The sequence below is a fragment of the Agelaius tricolor genome, unplaced genomic scaffold, assembly GCF_023055355.1.
Source record: "Agelaius tricolor isolate 1412-34295 unplaced genomic scaffold, bAgeTri1.0.p SCAF_14, whole genome shotgun sequence".
NCBI classification, from domain to species: domain Eukaryota; kingdom Metazoa; phylum Chordata; class Aves; order Passeriformes; family Icteridae; genus Agelaius; species Agelaius tricolor.
This window is the reverse complement of record NW_027269274.1, coordinates 11365204-11392743: the sequence shown is the minus strand read 5'-3', so window position 1 is coordinate 11392743 and position 27540 is coordinate 11365204. Positions and strand designations below refer to the sequence as shown.

The following is a 27540-nucleotide window of genomic DNA, read 5'->3' as shown; positions in this document are numbered from 1 at the left end:
AACATCCTTTGCTTCCACTGAGAAGACAAAACATGCAAGGGCAAAAGGCAATTTTACCCGTGTGGTTTCAAGCCAGGGCAGTCACACACTTCACTTTGCTATTGTGCTGATCTACATCACTACCTGCAGTGATCTAGAAGCAGCTGCCAGTGAAAAGGCTCTGGCACCTGGTCACGGAGGCTGCAGCTCCATGAGCTGGGAAGTTCCTGCTCCCAGTTACCTTTCCCAACACTCCCACAGCTTATGGAGGGTCTGATGAGAGGCAAAGCTGATGCTCAGAGCAGTCAGCTCAACCAAGGCACAGCAGAGAGCTCTCCCTGAGCCTGGCAAGGTGACCCAGCTCCTGCAGCACTCCAGGGAGAGCCAGAGCTGGCACAAGCAGGACCAGCCAAGAGCTGCAAAGGTAACAAGGAGCAAAGCAAATCTCCTGATTCTGGGGACAAGATGCTGCTGCAGGCCAAGGGGCTCACTGAACAGCAGCCTGACGAGCTACAGAGAAACTTAAAGCTGAATAAACAGTCCACAGATTGTTAGAAAGAATTGAAAGAAACTTAAGTATATGTGTATATACACAAAACTAGTGCAATTACTTCAGAAAACGGTGAAAAGATACAGTGATTATATGCTGTTCAATGCAAAATTGCTTTAAGTTTAAAAGCAGCAAAGAAAGGTAAAGAATTAGACTTTGCCTATATACAATATAATATTGAAATAAAATACTGCATTTTGATCTGGTCACTTTCTGGAAAAGGAATCTTAAAGATAAAGTAGCTTCAAAAAAGGAAACAAGACAAATGCAGTAGGTGCTTCACAAAGAAAAATCCATGTTAACAGCACACAGTGACAAAAGCAAATGAAGTTGAGTGAAAGAAGGGAAATAAAACACCTCTAATAAAAGAGCACAATCAATTATATAATTTTAAGCAGCACAACAATTCAAATTCAGTGCTGCTAAATACAATTTGTCTTTAGACAAATCAAAATACAGCTTTGATATTTACACCATTAAGATTTTAAAGATACATCCAGCTAGATGAAACTTCATTTTTAAATAAAACATTTATGATTTTATCTTGTATAAGAGGTATTAAGATGAAACTTAAAGAATGGTATACTTTAATCCATCATTGACTTGTTTGTCCCTCAAAACCAATAATTTCTTCTATTTCCAAAGAAAATGTAGCAAACCAGATGAGTGACTGCTATGGTCTGGCATTTAAATTCCTGTTCTTTAAATAAATATTTGTCAAAAACCAGAAAATCACCCCAAATGGAAATCCTATAGACAATGAGGGGAGAGGAAAGCAAACAATCCTTGCCTTGTAACACGAAATGCCATGTAATACATAGCATGTGTAAAAATGGAGGTAAAGCACCATAGGAGAGAAGACGTCATCCTTCTTCCATATGTACAAAAATCCTGTTCTGTAATAATACCTATTACTAGATCTGAATTTCTATATTGACAGGGCACAAACTGGACAGAGTCCAAAACAGACCTCTACTTATTTTAATGCTGAAAACGTAAACTATGGTACAGTTGAAAAAAATCTTACATATCTTGGAAGAGCAACAATCATTCTGAGTAGACACAGATGACTGCTACAAAAAAAGGTAGCATTTGCTGAATTACTCAACACCATGGTATTTCAGCTGCATTAATTTCTTTCTTGGCTTGAAGTCAAAAGTGCATAAATTGTGAATTAGTTAGCAAACATTAACTTTTTAAAGTGTCATTCATACATATGTATATGCAAATACAGACACCAGTAAAAGCTGAGAATTTAAATATTTAGGATACTTCACAAAACTACAGTTTTAGCATTTTTGACTGAATGTCATTATACAGCTCATCAGCCATGGAGTACAATCAGTGGCATATAGTAAGGAAAACTATTATTTCATAGACTTGAAAGCAAAAGAAAGCATAGAAGAAACCAACTAGGTTATTACTATCCAAGTAACAAACTTGGTTTGCCCAGTGGTGTTTGGTGGGATTTTGTTTGTCTGGTTTTTGCCCCACCTGCCTATATTACACCTAGCAGAAAAAAGTTCAGTTTCGTATTTTGGAATTCAGGCTAGAAAACATTTCAGGGTATTTCAATGTTTCTAAATTCCCAAATGTCATACAAAAATGGCACCTGTAATTGCACCAATTCATATCAAACCCAAACTTGGAGATTAGCAATGAAGTGGCCTGATCCTTTTGCCTGGAGTTGTTTAGCTCATAAAATAAGGTTTCTCAAACAATGTGACACTAAGTTGTGTAAGAAATCAACACTTTATGTTCATGCTTCAGGAAAAAAGATGCAAAGTAAGAAAAATGGAAAATGGATACTTGCAAAACCCTGCTTTGACCTCCTCAGATGATATTGTGTGCTCAGGGTTCTAGTAAGCTTTCCTTGTGCCTAATGAGTGATTAGTTCAAGTTTCAGACTTGTTACTCAGAGGCATTTTGTTTTGGTATCAAGGCCATGTGTGCCTTGCACAGCTCTGAAGAGTTAAATGTGAGGTAACATTACACTTGGGCCTTATATAGTGACCATAAATGGTCCCTGATGGTCCATAAAGTCTTTACTGTAAACACTGAAAAGCAAACAGGTCAGAGGACCAAGAAGGAAAAAAAATTACCCTTTTTATAGTCTTGACCCATATCAGCTTTACATTTGCTCTCTACAAGATCTCCTGCCAAGTTTCAAGAAAAAAAAAGTAACTACATTTGCATGTGATAATGTTAAATATGTTGCAAAAAATAGAACTACAAGTATGACCATTCTGTCCTTTGCATCTTTCAAAGATTACAGCAGAGACCATCTTTGAAGCCTTTGAAGCTATTTCCAAGACCTGAAAGAGAAAACAGTAGCTTAGCAGTATAAAAAGAATCAAACATCTGGAAGAACTGCAAAGGCACTGAACTTGCACCAATAAGGACGTGAGCCCATCTCCAGTTCTGACTGACTTCCAACACACATCTGGAGTCCTCTGCTCCATCTCTAATGACTCAGTTCACACCACACAGAAACACACTATTCCTAGCTTCAAGAATTTTGCACCTGAGGTTTCTCCACTAACTGGAGGGTGGAGACAAATATTGAGTGAAAGCCTCTGTGGTACCTAGAACCATGGAAATTCCTGCTGCCTCCTTGATACTACAGGATGCTCAGGCCAGAGCTGACAGCAGCCTATACCAGTATGCCTTCCACTATGAATGAAAAGTCATGCAAAACCAGTTTTATACGGGAAAGAGAAAAGCAGTACAAAAATTAGTGGAATAACTTGATCTATTTTCCAAGACTGTTTCAGGGAGAGAAGCACATAAACAGCCACCAGTGCACACATTTTCCCTCAAAGCTGAGAGCTCTTTCAGTAAGTGAACGCCTGTGTTAGTTTTTCAGACAATTTAACACTTTGATTTCCAAGAACAGATCAACTGAAATGTTTCCCAACCAATGTGTTCATATTTCTGCCCATATTTGAATCTACTATTGCATACAAGCCCAGTACTGGAGTCAGAGTGGGAGCAAAACCAGACTCATGAACAGTAATTATGAAGTTTCTATAAATTCTGGTCTCTATCAGTACTACTTCACACTCAGCTCTTCAACTTTTCAAGTTAACCTCATTTGTACAAGATGGTATCTTTCCATTAGCATATCTAGGATTCAATCCCACCCATGCCCACATGCTTTAACACGAAGAGAACCAGCACATCTCAGAAATCCTTACAGAAGCGACTCACAACTTTAGTACTTGATTATCTCAGGATGAAAAGAATGTGCTATGCTTAACGACCAACTAGTTGATTTTTTGCTTCCCAGAGGACAGGGGAACTGTTACTACAGTGCATCTATTACCTCCCTTGAGGTGCTTTGGAGAATTAATGCATTATAAACATCTTGGAACATGCTAGAATTTCTTTAAGCATATTTTTATCAGTTTAATATTAGATGACAAGGAGAGGTTTTTGCTATCTTTTGTGTTAACTTCTTCAAGTCCTGCCTAGCCAAAGGATATCTCACTGTAAATTCTTGCTCACTCTTCTGCCATATCTTTGAAAGATCAGTCTAAAGAAAAGTTCCATGCAGCAGTCACTGGAGATAAGGACCATCACACAGGTAGACAGACCTGAATATACATTTAGATATGCAACTCCAAACTTCCAAAACCTATAAACAGCAGTTTGCATGCAGTTGAAAACAGGTACAGATATGAAAGTTGTACCTGAGAGATACTGCTGAACCACCTTGAAATTCTTGACTCCAATTAACTTTTCTCTACTTTAATTCAATGTTTTAGGCCAACTACTCTGAAAAATCATGGAATGCACTGGAGTCCCCAAGAAACACACCAATTATCACCTTGATCACAGAGATTTGCTACAGGATTCTCTTCTCTCCACCCCTCTGTCAATTCAAGGACACTAATCTTACAGTGCACCTGCAGCTTTAGATAGCTCAACCACCACTAGTAAGAAATTGATTTAAAACCTTGTACAGAGCAAGAACATATTTCTACAAGACTACCAAAAATAAATTTTCTCAAACAATTCTGTCACCAAGTCCAAAAGTAAAACTCAAACTCACCAGATTCTAAATCATTGTTCTACAAAAAAACCCCAGTATTCCATACAAGGCTGAAAAACAAAGTCTGTGATTCTGCTCTTAAGTCATTACAAGCCCTAAGCTACCTTGTCTTTGAAATAAAGTAAGCAAAAGTCTTGCACCCTGCATTAAGGAGCTTCTTTTGTATTAAAACCCAGTCCTATTACGTTTTTACAACACTGCATGTAACACACTGTCCTAACAAAAGAGTTACGGTAGAGTATGGGAAGATATTCCTGCACAGCTCTCAGATGTGCTTCATCTGAGAATGTGAAACAAGATTATTTTTTCTTAATTAACAGTTTACATTTTCCTTTTTTTTTCCTTCTCCTCTGTCCTCAAAAAAACAACATAAAAACAAACAAACAAAAAAATATTAAAGTTTGCTAGGGGCGATGAAAAATGCATTCTTTAATTTTCTGCTCACCCTCCACAATACTGAAATAACATCAGTCAGGGTTATAAACATCTGTAATTGCCAGGGGAATGTACAATACATTCAGAAACTCCAGGCCCACATATCCTGTAGCTCTGCACTTCACAAACAAAAGGTTGGGGAAAGAAAGAGGGGGTGGGGTATAGGGAATAAAGGCTTAAAGATTAAAGTCACAGGCAGAGACAGACGGCTCCGTTTTTTAATAACTGAAAACACTAGTTGTGCCTGAATGTGCTCATTGTTTTATGGCAGGGGGGAGAGTCTCTGCATGCTGGACTGGCTGGCGACAGAACTGCCTTTGCATCAAAAATAAGATTTGCAAAAAAAAAAAAAAAGAAAAAAGTCACCAAACCCACGCCCTCATTTCCCCTCTTGCAATGGTTAATGATGCTTTTAGGTAGCAGTCAACAAATTATCCCACCTTACCTTTACTTAAATTGGGGATAACTTCATGGCTGGAAGTATTACCTGATGGAAACAGTGTAAGACAGGGCTGCAGAGATGGCTGAAGGTTTGATGCTGTGAAGGAACACAGACTATGAACAAGAACAGTTGTACATAACAAACAGGCACAGCTAGGGAACAACAAGCTTATAAATCCATTTCTGATAGGTTCTTCACACAATAAAAGCAGTGTTGCAAGGCTGAATTATGGTATAAGCAGATTTTTACATGGTTTCAAGAAGTTTATCTGTCATGAGGAAGTTCTTAAGCCCTTAGTTTTTAAAAGCATCAGCTATACTTTTAGTGAATGGAAAGTTTCACTTGTTGGGTTCACTTCAGTCAGTAAAAAATGCTATTGCCTTAAAATATTGCACTAGAGCATAAAAAAATTGAAAGTGTTTCTTATATTCTTTAAAGTAATTTTTCTCTCAAAAATTTAGGAGTAAAAGCACTTGCACACTACACGGCTACTCAGTATTCATAATTACAAATGTGTATTATTTTTAAATTCCATAATATTAATTTTTCTATTCCAAATAATCTAATACTTCTCATGGTCCATTTCAGTGGAAAAATTTTTGTGAGTTAGATCCCACCAGGGCCCAGGAACCCATCTTAAGGTCAATGCAATGAGGTCAGTTCCACTGCTGGGTACCAATGGACTACAAGGTAAGCAAGTAGCCTCAACAAACATATGTAAATAAAAAAATATTAAAGAATTCTTTCACTTTTATTCTAATCTAGCCTCAGGTATTACCATAAGAGAGCTTTTGTTTTACTGTATTTTTTTTTTACCTGCCAACTTGGTTTAAATATAGACAGAAAGGAGATAATTCAGTAAGACAACAGGCTCTTTCATCTAAAACCATGAAACTCCCAGACATAACTTCTTGGAGAAACCTAAAATAAGGAGCAGGGAGCCACACAACAGGAGTCAATGAAAAGTAGTCTCCTGCCCCAAGCAAGCATGCTGTGCCGGGAGGAATCAGTGGCCACAATACACAGCTCCTCAGCCAAAAATGTCAGACCTGGAATGCTCCAGCTATCATCCCCTCTTTGTTGATGCAACACTTTTGCATCATCAGCCACTGGACATCTTGTTGAGATTAAAAATATTGTGGAGAGTTACTGTCTGTTCAGCAAGGAAAAAAAAAGACAAGAGCCCATGTCAGAAAGGGAGGGGAAAGGAAAAGCCGAAACATGAGCTCATAAGCCTGATGTGGAGAATAAAGACAGGCTTTGTTTTACCTCATTCATACCAAGTACAAACAAGAGACTCATCACTGTTTTGAGTTTGAACTGCAAAATTTGTTTTGTAGGCAGCACTGCCCATTTTTTTCCTCACGTAACTCAACTATCCATCTTTCTCAAAAGTAGCTCTGGTGATGCTCCAATCATGTATTTAAGTCTAGATGAAACCTGTCTAGTAACAAACTCTCATTCTGCCCACACTTCCATTTTGACACTTCAGAAGCACCTACAAAGGCATTCTTACATAGTAAAGACCAGCCTTGGTTATATCATTGATGTTGCCCTGATGTCCTCGTGCACTCAAACAAAGTAACTAAATTTAAAATATAGGAATATTCAAAAGAAAATAAAAATCCTTTGGAAGACACACTGGCTATCTAACCACACTAAGAATTAGGCAACACTTATTAAACTGGAGATACTTCTTTGGGCAAGCAGCATTAATTTTTTTTAAACTTTCAAATGCAGAATTCAGTTCAAAAATACAACACAATGTTTAAAAGGTACAGTCTTTGGAAGATTGGAGGTAAAAAAAACCCACTAGAAAAAAAACTCTGTCCTCTGACAGAAACACTACCCACCAGTGCTGTCCCTAAAAGAGCTCAAGGGCAATACCAAAAGGCAGCACGGGAAAGCAGAGTCTGGATTCTACTTTCGTGCTCCTAGGAAAAGGCGAGGAGGGTGGTAATTTACCGTGTACAACCAAATTGGACATGAAAGTTTCAAAGCAGCCAATTAAAGCTAACATTATGGAATGGAGCTGAGGTCCGAGTGGAACACGTTAGACACGCATTCCACACAGCGGCTCCAGAGCCCGCCTGCGAGGCGGGTACCAAACAAAGTACAAAGGGTCAAGAAGCTCCTCTCAAAGAGAGCCCCAGCTTTGAGCAGGAGTCAGGAGAGCCTGCCCAAAACAGCCAAACGTGGTGCACAGCTGCAAAGTGACAGCAAGGCTGCAAAGCCAAGTCATTGCTGCATCAACAGAATGCTATGGAGAGAGTTTGAAAATGCATCAATCAAGCAAGGGCAAATCTCACCACAACTGAGAACAAAATGGAGGGGGGATAACAAGGAACAAAGAAGAACACCCCTAAAACTAGCAGCAACAAACATGCCTGTAACAGAGAAAATCTCTTACATGTAACACTTTCATACGCTCAACTACAGTGCGCCCTCCAAGTGATTTTTGTTTTCTTCCAACTACAGCTTTGCTTCTCTTAAGCAGGTCAATGTAGAATGGGTAGACGAGTTACTAATACCTAGTGAGAAGTTGGAAGACAACTACCTCAAGTTACATACGAGGACTATGTTACATTTTGCCTTAGAGTCTTCTGTACACTGGAGCATGGTGAACCCCAATTTTGATGCAAGTTTCTGGACTTCTGTGACAGTAATGCAGAAAACTGTCATGTTGGTACTTCAGCTGCAGAACATAACCAAATGGAAATAAGAGAGAACAATTAGGTTATTTCTTCTTATATTTCAACATACAACTCCACACACATGCAAACTGGGAAATTAATTCAATGTCACAATAAAAAATTCTGTGAGACTTCTATAGCACTACCACTCTCCAAACCTTCACCATCTCCAAACACCAACAAGAATTATAATCTTTAACAGAACAGTAGCTGGATCAAGGATGACAAATAAGATCCATGTCAAAAAAGTAGGTTGTTCTCAAGAAAGACACCCTGCAAACAATCCCAGTTTTTATGTCAAGCTTTATTTCAAGCACCCACATTACTACACAGCCATAGCAGTGCAGCATGCAGAAAGAAATCTCAAACAAATCAGTCCCAATCACATTGCGGATGCCAGTTCAGAGAAACAAAATACTTTCATTCTCTGCATTGTACACAGATAATTAGAGCCAAAGTAAACATGCAGTACTTTGGAAAACAATTTTTCTGGACAAATTATAGGCAGCAGTCAGTTACCCTGACTTGCTACCATGGTAAATATTAGGTGCTTTGCTAACTTGCAAATTTCAGCGGAAGGGTAGCTGAAGAGTTAATGATGCCATTACATTGTTCTGGCTAAGGTTTTAAGACTCTATACTGAACTACCAAGGGAAGTTTTTATATGCAAAAATCACCACAAACTTATCACTTGAAAACCACAGTCAAAGCAGTGATCTATTAGTTTATTCTCAGTTTACTTTAACAGAATTTCCCATGTTTGTATATAAAGGCTATACTTTTGTTTGTCTTAAAAGATAAATTGGATTCACCACTCAAATTTCATTCAAGATTTATTTTGTATTTAGTTGTCTGGCCTTCAGCCCATGGCAGACATCAGGCCCTGCCCGACAATTCACTACCTAATCATGACAATAGCAATCATTTTGCATAATTTGTTATTCCACTAAGTCACATCACATTGTGCTAGAGACTCTTCTTCAACAGGCCATTATCAAGCACAGGGTACTATTTCATACCTCCTGCCAGGCCAGCACAAGGGCTGCTGGCAGTGTATTTATTTTTATTTAAATTTTTGCTGACTAGGATTGCAGAAGATACACACCTCATTTCGAAGCAGTCTCAAGGGGTCAACAGCCATGTAAATTTCACATCCCAGTACTTCAGGACAAAAACTATATCAAGTGGATATGCTATCTAAACTGGCAACACCACAAAGCACTCCAGAAATTGCAGGGTGTATGGCATTTGTGTTTCACATTATTACATTCTCTATATAATTAATAAAAGTCCACTAAAATATAAAAGGTGAAGCTCACTGTAAGGGAAGAAAACCATGCAAAGTTTAATTACTAAATAAAACCAGGCACAATACTTGTCAAGACTAGAATTTATACTGTGTTAAGAGGAGCTGGAATTTAATGATCTATAACTGCAGCAAGATAAGAGACAGTAGCAATGCCTGAGTAAATGTTGCCCATAGGACTAAGAAGAGGCAAGGTGAAAAATCTAAGTTATCATGATTTATAGCCAGATGACTTCTTAAAAAAAAAATTACAGCAGAGCAAGTTCCATAAAGATATTCCAAATTTCACTGGTGGAATATTAGTTTAAAAATAAATACGTTAAATGTTTTGAATTATATAGTTTATTATTTAACATCAGATATTCATGTGAATGAACTTTTCCAGCCAAAGAGCAAAATACAGACCTGGTCTGACTTCATTCTGGTTTGGACATTAATCCTGCAGTCTCCCTTACTGAGTTCATTCCTACAAGGACTTCATGGATTCAGAACACACAGCTGGGCACTGAACTGATACTTCTACAGAGCTGCAAATATGCATGGCACCTCACAGATAAACAAAAAGCAAAGCCCCAGGTTTACAAAGCTCATAGACTAAATTTAGACCCTTGCTCCCTAAAATAACGGAAGTATTTTAATCTCTGACACAACCATGTTATTTTATTGTTTCAAGTTTTACACTTAGAATAGCACAGATCTTTGTGAGGTGAACATACAGAAACCATCAACATACAAAATCAGGCCCTTTATCTCTAAAACTCCTCATAAATATAGGAAAAGAGTTTTCAATTATGTATTTTGAAGAATTTCCAAAAGTGAAGTTGTTCAACACAACCCTACACAGAAATTTCATAAGACAGCTCAACAGCTCAAACACTATATAAACCAGAACATGATTATCTAATCATAGATATTTCAGTATAATTCAGAGTAAGTCCTTCCAGCATTTTCTCCAGGATGAGCGAACAACTGAATAAAATACAAATGTTGACACAAAGGAACAAGCATTTTACAAGCAGTAGTAGCAGTTTCTGTAAGCTGTTTGTGAGCAGTAAGACCTGTGGGTTAAGCAAAACATCACTCAAGCTCAAAACCTTCAACAAGAACAGAACTGTGACAAAGGAGGATCTTCATGAGCTAAGTACAGCAGGTCATCCCACACTCACCCTCCTGTTTCATTTAATCATTGAAAACCACTTTTTTTTCTCGCAAATCAAAATTTAAATTTTCAAGTTAAAACAAAGGCTGACAGCATCCCCAGGGTAGTGGGAAGAAAGCCTACAGAAAACAAAGTCTGCTCAGAATACACATTGCTCTGCCAGGCTCATGTGACCAGCTCCCAGGAATGCTGGCACTGCTCAAGTTATTCACTCAAAAAAAGCAACAAACAAGAATCCTGGATAAACAACAAAACAACATGGAGTGCAGGGTGCTAATGCTGCTACTCCAAAGCTGTAATAGTAGATTTTCATTTAACTGCACATTGCAAGAGAACACAGTCCCAGCAAAAATTCAGAGAGCAGCAAGTGCAGGCACTGAGCCATCACTCTCTAGCTTGGATGGGGCTCTGGAAAAGAAGCACCCAGAAGTGCAATGAAGTCATCTGCCCCTGCTAATCTAATCTCTGTGACTAAGAGAAGAAATTCCAAAGCATGAATACAAAACAGGATCAAAAGTATATCAAGTATACAAAGAATATTTAAAGATGACATACTTCAGTCCTTCACAAAACCCCTTCTTAGATGCTCTTGCCTTGTACGAGCCTTTTTTATATTTTTAATTATTGCTTTTCACATTTTGTTAGGTCTCCTTTGCCATTCATATCTTGTAGACTCAGAGAGCACAATGGTTTCTAAATTGAACTTCCTGACAGCAAGAACTAGAATTACAGAACAAGGGATGGAAAAATCAGAATGAGAATTTCATTTCAAATGAACTTAAGTAAATATACTTGTTATCTAACCACTTTGGCCTTTGCATCAGACGATGGAGACAACTGCTGTTGGAGAAGCCTCTAATAATAATAACGGAAGCAAAATACAATGGAACTTTATTAAGTATATTCTTACTGACAATTTACTGTAGACTTAAATTAAATTTTGTTAGAGGATTTCCTTAAAGTACTTCCAATAAATTATTTTTATTAATTATATTTAAAATGTCATAGTTAATTTGCTTTTGAGGAAAAGATTATCTTGCCATTTTGTAAAAATATAACATTGAAATAAAGCATATAAAGAGGAAAAAAGGTATGTAGGTACATAAAATGAAATTGTCTAATGACTGGTGTACATAGAAGAAAAAAAAATCAAATAACCATAGAAATGGATATTTAATTTTTTTCCTCCCTCAATGAAGTAATAAAAGCATCTGTTTATATGCTTTTTGCTTCCAGTGTCCTGTTAAAAGCAGGGTACTCCTTGGGCCTGGAGAGAGACTTGAGACACCACAAGAGTTTAGGAAAAGAGTTTTTAAAACACTTTTCTCATCTGTAGTCACCACGTTTTAAACCTACCTAATGTTTTCTGTTACTCAGAAAAACAAGAATTCAATGTACAATGAGAAGATTTGCCTCTCTCCAGGACTTAGATTCTGTTGGTCCATGGAAAATTGAATCTCAAAGTACACAAGTTTTAGGAAGGGCTTTACCAGCAAAATGAAAGCTGTGAAGTTTTCGGTCCCAAGAGAGCAGCATCAATCTCCTCCCTGTGCAGCAGCACGGGGCAGGCAGAGAAGCCTATTTCCCTGCAGCTGTGTGAATAAACTGAACTCAGGCTTGGATACTGCTAAATCTGAAAGCAAAGCCATCAGACTTTAAAACAGGGAACCAGAAAACATGAAACAACCAGAGGTGAAGCAATCTGGGTTATCAGCAACCCAACTCCTCCTGCCACAAACCACTGTAACTCTCAGTCCAACTGAGAGTTGGACTCACTTAAATTTAAGGCAGTGCTTGCTTAAATTTAAGCCCAGTTGTGATACACAACAAACAAGTGCAGTTTTTAAAAGTATTAGGATCCTTTTCTTCTCCCTCTTATTGTACAGGCAAGAACACCATGTAAACATCAAGAAATTGTTTTTTAATCCCTTTTCACATTGTCCCTCCTCTTTTCCTTCTTCCTTGACACCCCTTTAGGTAAATACTACAGAGATATATAAATACTACTAAATGCTACAGAGCTTACTTATTCCCCTGCAGCTAAAAGAGGCACACTATGAACCATTGATGTTCTGCAGACAAAGCCTATGGAGATGGACTTCAGAAAGGAATTCTAAAAGTCCAAAGTGGTGGGAAAAAGAAAACCACAGCAACAAAAACCAAAACAAAAAAATAACCACGCCTCATTTTTTCCTTTTTTTTCCCCCCTAAAAATCCAGTAAGATTATCATTTAAAATTTTGCCAAGGTTGTAAATGCCTCTCTACTGCTTTCTTTCAGGTCTTACATGGCAAGAAAAAAAAATCTGCTGAAACTGCTCAGCATCAGCCAAATTCACTAAACCAACACTAACTGTAAATGCATCACTAAGGTAAATGAATGCATAATTGAAGAGTACTAACCACTCCTTAATGAAATGCTGAACTCACCAAGAAATAACACAGCATTGGTGATTAAAGCTCAATTTTTTTGGGTGCTCAGAGCTAACAGAAAGACAGAATACAACTCATGCATTTAAAGTATTTTACAATGATCGTTACCACTTAGCAGAAAAACATACATTCCAAAATGTATTTAATTTTGAAAAACTGGCTTGATATTTTGCTGACCTATTACAAAAATCACAATTGCCACCCATAAACTATGCAAAAGCATTCCATATTTCCATCACAACTTAACCACACAACTCTACTCTTATGCTAAGTTCTAATAAACAGTTTCTGGCAGCTGAGTTCACCTTGGCTGCTTTTACTATATCTATACAATGCTTCTGACCCAAAAATTAATTTGTTATTGTTAGAGAACATCAGACTCCACTTTAGCTTCCTCTTAGCAGAAACAGATTTTTCATTCACAGAACTTATTTATTCTATTTCTGAACAAACAGTGCAAGAAGAGGAAGTGGAACAAAATCACAAATCTTTTACATAAAGCTTCTAAATAGAAAAACAACATCCCCAAAATGGGGGCATTTTAATGATTTCATTGTGTCATCCTGAAAATCTTCAGCATCCAATAACAACAGTTAATACAGGTGCACTTGAGATGCTACAAAATGGTTAGCACTCCAACAGAAAGGGAAACTATTATAGGCTACTAAAATAAGTATTAGACAGCTTCACCTCAAACATCCTTCTACTTATTTTGTCCCAACTGTTTTTACAAGAGCTCGTAAGTTATTGCAAAAAAATTTTAAATAGTACACAAGCCTTGAAAGGATACTGTCAACTAATTTATATTTCACATTAGTAATTTCTAGTTTTACCTAGGATTGACTCAATTGTATGCAAGAACATAACAAGAAATTCCATAAACCTGACATCACTTTCTATGTGATGTATTCTCTTCCTAGCTCCACTCCACCATTTTCCTAATGAGTCAAAAATAAGTATCTTTACAATGCAAAGGAAAAAGAAACAAGTACAGAGACCAAAATAACTTTCATCCAGTGCATCAGTTTGACAGCAAGTCTTTAAAAACCCAGCATTCTTTTACACAGTAAGTTTAGGACTCCCTGGTTTCTTGGTGCAGGGTAAGTAAAGAAACAGCTAAATTTATCTTCACTTTGATTTGTTTGGCTTTAAATTACAACAAAGAAAACATTCAGGCACATTAAACGGGGCTGGACATTAGTAGAATAACCAACTATATTATACAGTATATATTATACTGTATATAAAGTTAAGAAGAAATAAAAAGGCACATTTAGGGACATACAATGAAAGAACTCCCAAATATCTGCCTCCACATAATTTGTTAGCCAACACAGTTCAGTAATGAAAACACCTCAAACCAACTTTCTGTAAAGACTGAATTTTCAGTCACTTGTTTTGGTTTTCTGGGGTTTTTTTTTCTTTTCTTTTTAAATACAATTTAGCTTCAGTTCAAACTCTTTTGTTCCCTTAACCAGAAAAGTATTATCTCTGCACAAGTTTGGTACAGTTCAATTTAACCAAATATACTTTTTTTTTTGGTACTTCCCCTAAAAGCACTATGCAGCACCACACACAGGTGAATCTGTTCCCACAAGAGACTTCAGTTCAACACCAGTTTTAGACAGAAAAAGCCACCATTGCTGGATATGGAAATACACACCAGACAGAGTGAATGGGGAGCTCAACTACAAGCACATGGGCACCACAACTTCATCACAGCACTTGAAATAATGGGAGCATCTCAGCTGTTAGTCAGGTGAAATATCCACTCACAGAAACAATACTCATGATGGTCCCTCCCACAGGGTGAAATCCTATCAAACAGCAAGCAAATCCAAAGAACAAAATTACTTCCTTAAAAAAAACTTATGGGCTGCCTGACCTGTGACTTTTGAAATTTTAGCCATACACAAGAATAAATATTAACTGTTATTTTAATGGTTTTATCATTTCTTTTATTTATATATATACAAATAAACAGATGTAATTTCAGGGTAAAAACTTGTTTTTCAGGCTTTAAGGATTTTTTTAAATTAGGCATGTTATCATATGATTTGAAGCTATAATATAGCCAGACAGGGGCCAGTTTCAGTGCCAAATGCCCAAAACTAGTCCCTTAGGTGAACAGTACTGCTGACACTTGGTGGCTTTTTGTTGATAAACTTTTTAATACTTTAAACTGAATACTCATCATTTCAGAGATCAGGGAAAGATTCTAATGCTGAATGCTTTTAAGAATGATGATGTTTGGGGATTTCTTTAGTCTTTAAATGCAATCTAGGCACATAAAATTAGGTACTATTTGAACCATTTTCCTCATTCTCTGATGAAATGTGCCTTGGTCAGATCTTTTGATGTCTTTAAAAGATACTTGCTAAATTAGAATACAAGCTCAAAATGTTTTCTAATCAATGCACAGTTAATTTTTCTCATAAATCTTTAGAGTTAGGGAACAGTACAATCCCCAAAATTGAATACATACAGAACTGCACATTAAAGCCAAAGAACACAAAATACTTATGTGAATCTTTCAATCACAACACTTCTGCACGCATACATTCCAATTTTTACAGGATGGGGCAATCTCTCTATAAAGTTATCTGCAATTCTTTGCATATCTACACTCACACTTACATTGGGTTCCTCCACAACCAGCTCCACCACACTGGTGCTGTCCTTCAAGCTGCTGGACACCTCCAATAAGCACTGTGAGGGTTAACAGTAACACTGATGAGTCCCAAGCCCTTTGCATGGGATCATGTCACTGTTATATTTTCTGAAAAATCCCTTCACCAGGATTTCTTCTCCTGGGAAGTTGAGAGGTCTCAGAGAAAAAAGTAAATAATAATTACCCGATTCACCTCTCCTGTGTTTGCTGCTTTGGAAAGTGGTTTGGAGATTGTTTACCAACAGGTGCATGTTTGATTGGTTTCCTGTGAATTGTTTTTACTTAATGACCAATCACCATCAGCTGTGTCAGACTCTGAGGAGTCAGTCACGAGTTTCTCATTATCATTCTTGTTAAGCCTTCTGTCTGTATCCTTATTTCTTTAGTATAGTTTTAGTATAGTATTCTTTTAATTTAATATAATATCATAAAATAATGAATCAGCCTTCTGAGAACATGGAGTCAGACTCTCATCTCTCACCTCACCCTGGGGACCCTCACAAACTCAACAGGATCGTTCACAGAAACTCCCTCAGCCCACAGTTACTGCTTCTCCCCTCCTGTCCCAGCAGGTGACCAAGACACCAGAGCTGCTGCTGCTGCTGCCACTCTCACCTGCAGTGACAGCCCAGAGCCAGCAAGGATGGAGCTGTGCCACAGCAGCACTCTGAGCCTCTCTAAATCATCTCTCACTGCAATGGCAGCGTGCACAACCACTGCCAGAACACCACACACGATCCCCCCAAGTCAACCACAGGTCCAGGTAATCAGGACCTCTCTTTTTACAACATAAATGCATCATTTCCACACCACTCTTTGATGAAGGGACCACAGACTTTAAAAGAGGAAACAATTACAGTCATTAGAATTTCACCCAAGCGTGAGATTTAATCTCAGGCCACGGTCTTGCCAATGGCTGTGGGGGTCTCAATGGAGACAAAACTGCTCTGTGGGAGAAAAAAATGCCTTGATGATGACATTAGTCAGCAAGAGAGACTGAGCTTTGTCTTCCATCCAACAGCACAGTCAAATACAAGGAAACCATTTTCCCTCCCCCTCTTCTGGATCCTAAAAAAGAAAGCTACAATTTTGTTTTTCTCTCTGAAATGCAGTTTTTGCATACTTTGGAAAGCTTTCTTCCCCAAAGCAATACTGAAAGGCCAGTTTTTAAGAGAAGTAAATTTAAGCATAAATAAACATCTATGACAAAACCCCCACATTTCTTATGCCTATCCTTATCAAGATGATAGGATAGTTCTATCAACAACTCTCAAACACTTCTATAACTTTTTTTTACCCAACAGGTCCTTCAAGACCATTTCAAATTTTACATATACAGGATAATCATATCTAAAGTACGTTCACCTGCTTTACAAGGCATTTAATGGAAAGAAGACAGGTAAAACTTGGCCAAAAAAAAAAATTAAGGCAAAGTTTAACAACTAAAAAGAGCTCCTGAGATCCAAGAATACCAGCTTACTCTCATATGCCATTCATATGTTTCATCCCAAATAAGACAGAAAACAAAGGAAAACATAAGCACAAAAGACAAGAAAGTGCTACAGGCAACAATATTAAATTCATTTTTCCAGTACTGCAGAACAAGCAGTGGACAAAAGAGTCATCATCATCACCCCTTCTATAACATGAAGAAAGAAAGGAGTTTCTCAACAAAACCATAAGCACAAATGAATCATCTCTTCGCTGAAGTGAGGAAGCCTGGATTCTTACCCAGATCAATATAAATCTTAAAATTCAAACCTCAATTTTTATTCCCCCTTATCATTCTTTACCTCCATGATGCTCCTGAATACAATTTCTTCATTTTTATTTAAGCTATCCTGTCTATTCCATTTCCTCTCCTTCTACTATCCACCAATTCCTTCTGCTGTTGCATTAAATATAAATACATATTTATTATTGTTTGTCTGGTCCCAACTAACCCTAGTGTTGCTAATGCTGATAATTACAATCTAACATAGGATTAATCAGCCTAAATTTGAAACTGAGATTGTCATTCAATTTGGAAGCCAACACAAACCATTTCATGTTCACTTGAAGAGATTAGATAAACTGCATGAGAACATTTTGGTAAAAGAATTGATAAGGAGATAGGAAATAAGAATTATTGGTATTTACTTAGCCTGCAACACTTTCTGGAAGCAAATAGTTTAAAGGAAGCAATTCAGAACAGCTCCCTAATCTGAATTTCACAGATAGCACAAGGAATATTTTCTCACAGAATGCAGAGTATCTCTGCAATCCCAGCTATCGTGCAAGTTATTCCAGTCTCTCTGCTGAAGCTCACAAGGGTAATTTTAACTCAGTTTTTCCCCATGATGAGCTGAGACCCACAGAACACAACAGGTTCAAGAATCCAGCTGGAAATGACCACTGCAAAACAGCTGTCCTTGCCCTTCTGCTTGCCAGGCCAACCTTAGGGCTCCCAGACAGAAAACTCATTGCCACAAGGAAAAACAACTTTGATTACACTTAAAGGACTCCAGCAGTGACAGTGTACAGGTTTGGTTTGCACCCTCAGTGAGATCTGTTGCATGTCTGCTTTACAATTATAACCTCAATTCTTCCATCCAATTTTGTTTTTCTAGGGATTTTTATAAACAGTACTTTACAACAGCCAAGCAAAAACATGTATTATTTTAAGTACAAAAACCCCAAAATAAATATATTAAGAAAATTCAGTTCATGGCTCCATCAAGCTAACTAGCTATTAAAAATAGGTTTATACATAAGCAACATATCCTTCTGCTTATATCTAGCATCTACTAATTGAAGACAACTTTTAAATCAATATGCAGAACCAATACAGAAGAATCTTATAAGGCTGGTTTGTTGATTAGCAGATCACTGAGTTGCTCAATTGTACTGTTTAGCAAGCAAGCATATCCATTATCAGTAAAAATGCTACTTTGAAAAATGTGCTTTAAATTTACTTTGACAAGGGTAATTTTAACTATAAATATGCTCCATATTTTACAGTAAGTTGTTCTAGATTTTATGCAGTTATTTATAATACTTCACTACATTAGCTAATATTTTAAAGCACCTAAAAATTGATTAACAAAGCTTCCCTGCGAAGCAAAAGTGAAAAGTGGTTATTTGATGAATGCTTGCACACAGTATGCTGGAACAAAGAAATTCTGTTTTAAAATGAATAGGAAAAATGATCAAGCAGACTTGAACAGCATAATTACAGTGCTTGGTTATTAAGTTTTCCTGAAAAGCTGTCATAGTTTTGTGTCAAATGACAAAGTGTCAAATAGCACAGTTTTGTTGTATACAAGCAAACAAACACAACCACTCAGAAGCTTTGCAGAAAAATTGTCATATAGTAGCAAGGGACAATTTCACATTCAAACAAGTTTCAATAAAACCACTCCTGGTTAAAAATCTACACTTTAGATTGAGAATTCCATTATAAATCACATCTTCCAAACAGGACATGCACAATTATTTTTATTTTTTAAACCCCATACAGAAACCAGTACATTTCTGACAAAATTCTAAGAAGCAGAAGAGAATGTGATTATTCACTATAACTTGATATCAGGAGAAAATGGGTCTCTTGCTCCTTGTAAACTACTTGACCCAGAAAACGAACAGAAGACTCGTCCTGCTTCAGTCTCTAATATTGGCTAAGAGTTGTTGTGTAAGTTTAGGAAGCTGTTGAATATGTAACTTTTACAGCACAATCAGCTGTACATTTTGCTGTAACTTTTACAGCAAAATTTACAGCTTCAAGTCAAAATTGCAGAAAAGAGCATAATAACACAAGAACAGAAATAATAGTAATCCCACTGTCACATCACTCACAAAACCAAGAAGTAATGCAATACATAGAAAGTTAGAGCTATTACAGTTATAATACAGACAGATAAAAACTCCACAAGACCCCTATTTTAAGGAACCCTGATACACCCCCTCCAAGCTTCATTCTACCCAATATCACACAACAAATCCTATTTACACAGCAGTGGTTCAGAGCAGATTTAGTACAACTAGATTCCTTTTACCCAGTTATTAAAAGACATAGGGAAATGAAGAAGGAAATAAAAGAACTTGTACACAATAAATTCCATGGTTCCCACATCAAACCAGTTGGTTTTTCTCACCTGTTACCTGTGTTTCATATCATGTGTAAGAGAACACCCCACACGTTTTTATTGCCTAAGGTATAAAAAGCACAACCCAAATTATAGATGAAGTAAGACTAACCTTCCTTAAAACACAGAGGATGTTTTCTTTAAGAACAAGAAAATTAACCCGGAGTTGTGTTCCAAATCGTGTACTTAATTCTGTTTCGATTCACAGTGAGGTCACTCCCCCCAGGCTGACCTGTTACCCGAGTACTTATCCCTAAGATCCTGCAATGTAAGCAAACACTGCCCTCTTGTGCACTGCAACATCCAGGAGACAAAGTTCCAATTCGAGGGTTGTGGAGACCATGCAAAGTTTTTATACTGGTTGCCCTTCTTCATGCATAGCTCCTTAATTTAAAAAAAAAAAAAAGTAGCTTTCATTTTAAAATGTCAATAAAAATACTCCTTCGTGTTGTCAGACAAGTATCTGGCACCAGCCAAATTATAGTGACTAAAAAAAAAAGACACTCTTTCAATTTCATTTAAGGACATAAAGTTTATTTGAAATTTTAATACAAAGCAGTGTCAGCAATTCACAAGCACCACAAACCCAAAGAGTCTAATGGGTTTTGGAAACATTCCCACTAGTGCTAGCTGAAGTCCCTTAACAAGTACTTCCACAACATCAACCACAACATCAAGATTTGTGGATAGGAATTACATTACACAAGATGTATGTTAATTTTATTTTTTTTTCCACCAGAACAGCGTTCATTACGTTACTCTCACTTCCAACTGGCAGCCAAAGATCTCAAGGCTCTCTGGTGACTCCTCTCTGAATAGAATGATATCCATTAAATACAAGGCACTCTATCCCTCCAGAGGTTTCCCTTCATTTGACATCTGCACTCAACAGCAAGTCATCTACATAGATATCTACAACTATAAAACTCTACTTGCTCACTCACCTAGAAAAGAAATAAAAAAAACAAAACCAAGAACTGTCACATCTTCTCAAAGATCTCAACAAACAAAAGCTCACATTGACAGAAGGGTGTTTTCATGGCAGTAATGCAAAGGTAACCCCAAGTTTACAAATCCTCTTAAAAGCTTATAACAAACTCAGCAAAACAACTAATCTGTGATAAAAGGTGGGGGTTTTTTGTGATATGTTACTCTTACAAATAACCTGCATCTGACTGAATTTGAATGCTGGTAGCAAGACCACATTTCCCTTGATCTCCCAAGCCTGTTTTCATTGTACTCATTTGCATCAGCAAGACATGCTTTTGCCATGCTCATTTCCCCCTCTCCAAGCTCTAGTGCAAGTTCAAAAGTCTTGGCCCCTCCAATGTATCAGGTATGAATTAATACCCTTCCTTAGCTGAACACAGAAGCAAAGTGGAAACAGACACTTGCAAGGCAGTGTGCTTTGAAAGGAACTGCAGGGACAAATGGTGACAATGAAGTTCTAGTTATAAAGTAAAAAGGTCAAAGGTTCAGACAGGCATAAGGATTACAAAACTACAAGTTCGTCAGAGCTCCCCCCAGCCCAGGTTTAAACAACCAGGGTCAAGCAGTAGCTTTCCAATTAAAACCCTATAAGGATACTTTGTCCTTTGAACTTCATAGGGGAAAAAAAGAAACCAAACAATTTTCTGATTTAGAAGTTGTTTTGAGGACCCATCTCAAAATCAAACAGGGCATCCAACAACAGCTCACCTAAAGCAAACACTCAGTAACCCTTGGCTGCCTGTGTGGGGGAAGTTGGGATGAGGTAATCATGTTCTCCTATATTAGTGTGCTGACCCTTTGTAGGGCATGAAATTAACCATCAGCAAGGAAAAAATCTGCTACTGCTTAAACTACTTTGCTACGCAAAGTGGTCTTAAAATGAAATATGGGGATTGAATTTCGTCTGGCAGATTAACTTGTCTAACCTCTCTGCAGGCATCCCTTCCTGCTGAACTCATTTGAGAAACTATTCCAGACCCTACTGGTGCACAGGTCTGTGACAAACAAATGTAAAAGCAACTCTTATTCTATTTCAATGACATTAACATCAGCTTTGTGGAAGATGAGGAGCCGAACATTAACACAAGAACAGAAGTTTAAAAACCCCATAGTGCTGTGACAGAAACTACCCCATCTCAGTGTGAAATTTTACCAAAAATACCACCCTAAATCTCTACAGCAACAGAAGAATGCAGTAGTGACAAAAATATCAGTCCTGCATCTTGCAGTCATTCCTTCAGTGCACAAACCAAAGTGTGAGGCAGATCTGGGTGCTTCTTACTGCTTGGCACAAGTCAGACACTAATGGCTGTAAATACTGGTTTTGTTGCCTTGCTTGAGACAAGATCCTGCTAAAGCATAGCAAAAGTCTGAAATTGTGTTTTAAAATAAAAAGTTCTGTTCTTATTGTTTGAAAGTGTAAGACAGAAATATACAGCACAGTCCAAGCCACACAGCTACCCACAATAACTTAATGCCTTCCTGCCACAGACTCACAAGAGCCTTAGAAGAATATAAACCAGGATGGTTTGAATACAAGTGAAAGGCATGATGAAGTACACCAAGTGACTATTACTTATTCCATTCCAACCTTGACTATCACCTTCCATCTAAAACTTAAACAAAACATCTTGGGTGAAACTGTCTGCATCATTTCCCATTCCCAGCATGCAGGTAAAAAAAAAAAAAACAAAAAAACCCCATCCAAAACAAAACACTTTTGATTTAACATTTGATATGTTTTGTTTTCAAGGACAAGCTTTGCAAGAAAAATGTAGCCACACAGAATGAAATACGACTTCTATTTTTCATTCCAATTGGTTACTGCTCAAATATTCTGCATTCATTTAATCCTAAGGTATTGTGTCTGAACAAGCATCTTGTGAGTGACTGTGAGAAGTACTCACAAGGTCAAGCACTGGCACAGCATGACAAAAATGCAATACTAGATTCTGACATGAAAAAATCCACTTCAGGAATTAGCTACGTACAGAAATATGTTAAAGAGTGGTAAATAGTAACATTTAACCTGTGAGCAGATTTATCAGCTTTGTACAGCAAAGGAATTAACTCTTAGAGCACCCTGGGAGCACAGAAAAGATGACAGTTACAAAAGAGAGATAACCTGGGACACCACTGGTGAAGATGGCACTTTGGAAGAGAAGAGGCAGAAAGTGGCTCCTCAGAAGGAAACCCTTGAGCTCCTCACCTCATGGGAGACCTGAGTGAACAATGCTGGTGCTACCCTGCCACAGCAGAAGCTGTTTCCACAAGCTGGAATCACTCAAGGGGAAGCCAACTAATTTATCCCACCTTCAGTGAAAAAAGAGAACTGCAAACAAGAAGATGCAGTAACATTTTCACAGCAGTAGTTTCTCCTGCAAACCCTGCATGCACAGACTAACAGAGTTCTGAAGCAGCCCTCTCATCTCTGCTGTCACTCCATCTTCCAAATCCTCACATCCAGCTCCCCTGCTCACAGACATTCTAGTTTTTCTCCAAGTCAACTTCCACCTGTAGCTACCCCAGGATTTCAATTCAGAACAGTGACATTTTAAAGAAGTATGGGAAATCTGAGGTGCAGAATAAAAATAGAAAGATAAAGCACTTTGCACTTATGTCTTAATGAAAAACCGTACATAGAGAAAACGTGTAGTAACAGGGAAATCATAGATTCCATCAAAAAGAAAAGGGTAGTGGCATTCCTGGCTGCAGAGAAAATGTTTGGAATGGTGAACCCTTAATGCTTGGTAACAAGGAAGTAAATGAAAATAACCTAAATTTTTCAAGTACCATTATATGGGAGGACTCACTTTTCATTCCTGAAGTGATGAAAAAGTTGGCATTACTGAAATACACATGAACACCAAAGAATGTATCCTGTTACACAGGACATGCTACACTTCAGTCTGAGTTTCACCTAACCACACCAAACCTGTAAGCACCTAAATAGTCCTACAGGCACAGATCAGGTTTTATCATCAAGCTTTCACCTTTCAAACCTGGTAGTAAAAAAAAGCAAAAAAAGCATCCACTGTCAAGATACATCTATTATCAAGCAGAAAACTGACGTTTCTAATTCTATCTTTAAACTAATACAATACTGCATTTTCTCTACAATCCTTTCTTAACACACAGAATTGCAGTAAGTCACACCAATCAACTCTTTTACTTCAGTAGAATACATAAGCTGGTATAAGTGGAACTAAGCAAGTTTGATGTGTTTATGTGTCTGAATTACCATCCATAAAGAATTATTTTTGCTGGGAAGAAAACTGTTATCATCTCATCCATGCCTTCCTTCTCCCTGCACACCCTATCAATAAGCAAATCTGAATAACTTATTCAGCTGTGACTAAATACTTTGAAGATCTTCATAAAAATAACAGAAAGCAATGAGAAGTCTGTGTATCAAACAACCACCTCAAATAAGTGTTAAAGTTACTGAAAAACAGAACTGGTTGAAGCTGATCTCCAAGTTTTCCCACGTCCCCTTTATGAGAAAGTTCACACCATTCAGAGTAGTTGCTTCTGGCAGAAAGGAATGTCTGACTACAAGTGACTCTTCAGTACATCCAAGAAACATCTGCCAAAGTCAACTTTGCTCTTTAGAAGATAATCAGGTGCTTACAATTACTAAAGAACAATAAGGGCTTGCCAAGTACAAGAAATGAGCACAAGACCGCAGGTTTCTGGAATTAAGCACACGGCCACTCCTCCCCTGCAGCTGCGGAGCACACGTTGCTGAAACAGACCATTTTACTGCTGCTGAAACTGACAAATAAGTAAATATTTATTATCCTACCCACAAGAAGTGCAAATAATACAACACCGTTAACACTAACGAAACTTACAAACAGCGCAATTGTTCAAAAGGAGGTTAAATTCCCACATCGCGACAAGTAAACTCAGCCCGAGCTTCAGTCTAGCCAAAAAAACATTGTCCTACAAAACAACCACCAAGCTGTCATTAAAGAGACACTGGCAGAGGAACTGAACTTGCAGGCGGATCCCCACAGTTACAACAACCTGTGACTACTTTAAACTCCCGCAGCTGTGACTGCATGAGCTCCTCAAGCACCGACCACCTCTCAACACTCTCTAGAAGAGATGGAAAGGGAGACAGAATATGGTGAACTAATTTAAAATGAGTCCTAATGCAAACCAAATTAACCTTCTGACATAATCTATTATGAAGACTAAAATGAAGAGTTATCAAAATCCACACAATTATTTCTAAGCCTAAAATTATCATGTTACAACTCCCTCGTCTTCCAAAACAACAGGGCATGTCCAGCAACTACATCACAGCTCTCAACTACAGACAACATCAAACTCTGACAGCTTTAACAGGCAAGAAAACAGCAATTTATAGGGCTGTTCGATGCCATTAATAAGCCTCCATACACAATAAATAAAACATTTTATCTAGTAAGTGTAAGAAACCTAAGCACACCTGACCATCCAAACAGCACTCCAAGAACTCACGTGTACAAAGTGCTTTCCTATGAGCACAGTTTGTTTTATTTGAAGAGCAACTACGAGCAAGCATAGCAAAGTCGTAGACCCGTGAAAAACCTGTCTCGCCCTATCCCCTCGGTTTGGGCACAGCGGACACCCCGGCCCCCGGCGGCCCCGCTCCCACCGCGGACACGGGCGGGCGCAGCCCCGCGGGGCCCGGAGCACCCCGGGAGGCACGGCAGCCACCGGGGCGGGCCGGGGCGGCCCCCCTGCGCCCCCCTTACCGCCGATGATGGTGCGGATGAGGGAGGCGTGCCCCGGGCAGTCCACCAGCGTGAGCTGCAGCTCGCCGGGCCCCGGGCCCAGCTGCGGCGGCAGCTCGGTGCGCAGGCAGGAGAAGCCCAGGTCCAGCGTGATGCCCCGCGCGCGGCTCTGCGGCGCCCGGTCGAAGGCGGCGGTGGAGCCGGTGGTGCTGAGCGCCCGCGCCAGCGCCGTCTTCCCGCTGTCGATGTGGCCCAGCACTCCCACGTTCACGTTCAGGACTCGGGCGGCCATGGCGGCGCTGCACCCGCACGGTCCGTCCCCACAGCGCCCCTGCGGCAACGCGGGCCCCGCCGCCACCGTTCCGCCCGCCGGGGGCCGGTGCGCAGCGCCGGGCAGGGCTGCCCGGAGCCGGCGCCGTTCGTCCGCTCCGCGCCCCTGGATGTGAAGCACCGGCCCGGCGCACGCCCCAGCTCACCTCGCTGCCCCTACCGGGCAGAGTTTCACTGCTGAAGATGTACTTCACTCACGAGCTGTCCCTAGCATAGGTATGAAAACCGACGCAATCCCAGGACGCCTCAACCAAACTTCTTTCCTCGCCTCCCGACCCGGCGTCGTCTCCAGACAATGCTCAGAAATCTGCGGAGGTAACCACAGCTTCATGCCAGGTGTGGTAGAATCTATCCCACTCGCTAACTTCGAAAGCTGAGCCTCTCTAATATCATCCTAATCATTAAAAAACTATGAACCAGCATTAGCCTTTTAAGCTAAAGAAAAAGGGCTCTCCCCCTCCTTAATGATATGCCTCAACTAAACCCCGGCCCCTGATTTTTTATCATGCTCACTTCGTGACTCCTCACCTCCTTAATCACCCAACCTAAACTCCTATCATTCCTATCGATAAATCCTCCATCCAGCAAACCACCTGTCGGCCCAAGCACCACTCCCTGAACCTGACCATGAACCTAAACTTCTTTGCCCAGTTTCACGGGGTACCAATTTCAGCAGGTGACCTCAATGGCCACACGCCCATCAGCCTGGCCCCCTCCCCATTGTGCCCGGCCTGAGGGAGGGCTGGCAGCCAGCGGCCCTGGGCAGGGGCAGGGGATTCCCCCTGAGCATCCATCCACACCTTCGCTCGCACCCACGCTAATTAAACACTGCAGCTGCTTAAACACGCTCACTGTCACAGCACCCCCTCCGTTCTGCCCCCAAGCAAACCCCGGTGCTGCTGGAACTGTGGTGACCGGGTTTGATTTCGAAGTCACATGGACATTGCAAACCCACGTGAAAAAACAGGTTACGTTTGGATCATTTACTCACCTTACACTTAATAAATTCGAGGCTTGCATAATTAATTTTCCTGTAAAGGGATATTTAAGTTAGGGAAAATGCTGCTTTAAAAATCATATCCTTAATGAATGAAGAATCCAAGATTATTAACAGTGGTGAACAGATCTCCTGGTAAGCACCGCTACCACCACCAAAACAGACAACAACAAGCAGATGAACATTGGAGAAGCCTGAGGGCATTTCAGAGGCTAAGGGCGTGATTCCTTGACTGATTTAAGTCACTCCGCTTTACAGATTACCAAGGGAGATAAATGCTTTACAGGATAAAGCTTAACACCTGTCCTCGGCATTTCAGTGACTAAGGAGCCCAAAGTACCTCTTCAAATGATTACAGCTCTTTACAAGCCAAGAAATCAAGACTGTGTCATGAACTTGACTTCCCACAGGTGTCAAAGTAGACTAGACTTGTTCTATATTCTACTTTTTTTTTTCCTTTGAGGGCAGTGCAGTTCCTTTTCTGCTCACTCTGTGCAGTAGTACATATTGCTCATAGCAATAACATTCACATCTGAATAACTAATGAATGAGCCAGAAGTGCAAAATGACTTGCCTAAGGCTATTGTCAACATCACGGATTTGGTTTTCAGACTTTGACTCCAAACTCCAGGCTATTTCCTACAAAGAAAATTGT

At 39.1% G+C, this 27540-nt stretch overlaps 1 protein-coding gene across 3 annotated transcripts in view; it reads right to left on the bottom strand.

The window, feature by feature from the left end:
• Positions 1-26266, bottom strand: part of EEFSEC (eukaryotic elongation factor, selenocysteine-tRNA specific) — a 124348-nt gene extending 98082 nt beyond the window's left edge. Inside the window, exon 1 of one of the 3 annotated variants that reach the window (XM_071439667.1) lies at positions 26035-26266. Coding sequence is in view for 2 of the 3 variants with exons in the window: in XM_071439664.1 (XP_071295765.1) it covers positions 25580-25850 (271 nt within the window). In the remaining variant the exon portion in view is untranslated. Of the gene's footprint in view, positions 1-2631; positions 2775-25579; positions 25902-26034 lie in introns of those variants that run through there. The other 2 variants (XM_071439664.1, XM_071439666.1) reach the window with 2 other exon arrangements.
• Between the last annotated feature and the right edge of the window lie 1274 nt (positions 26267-27540).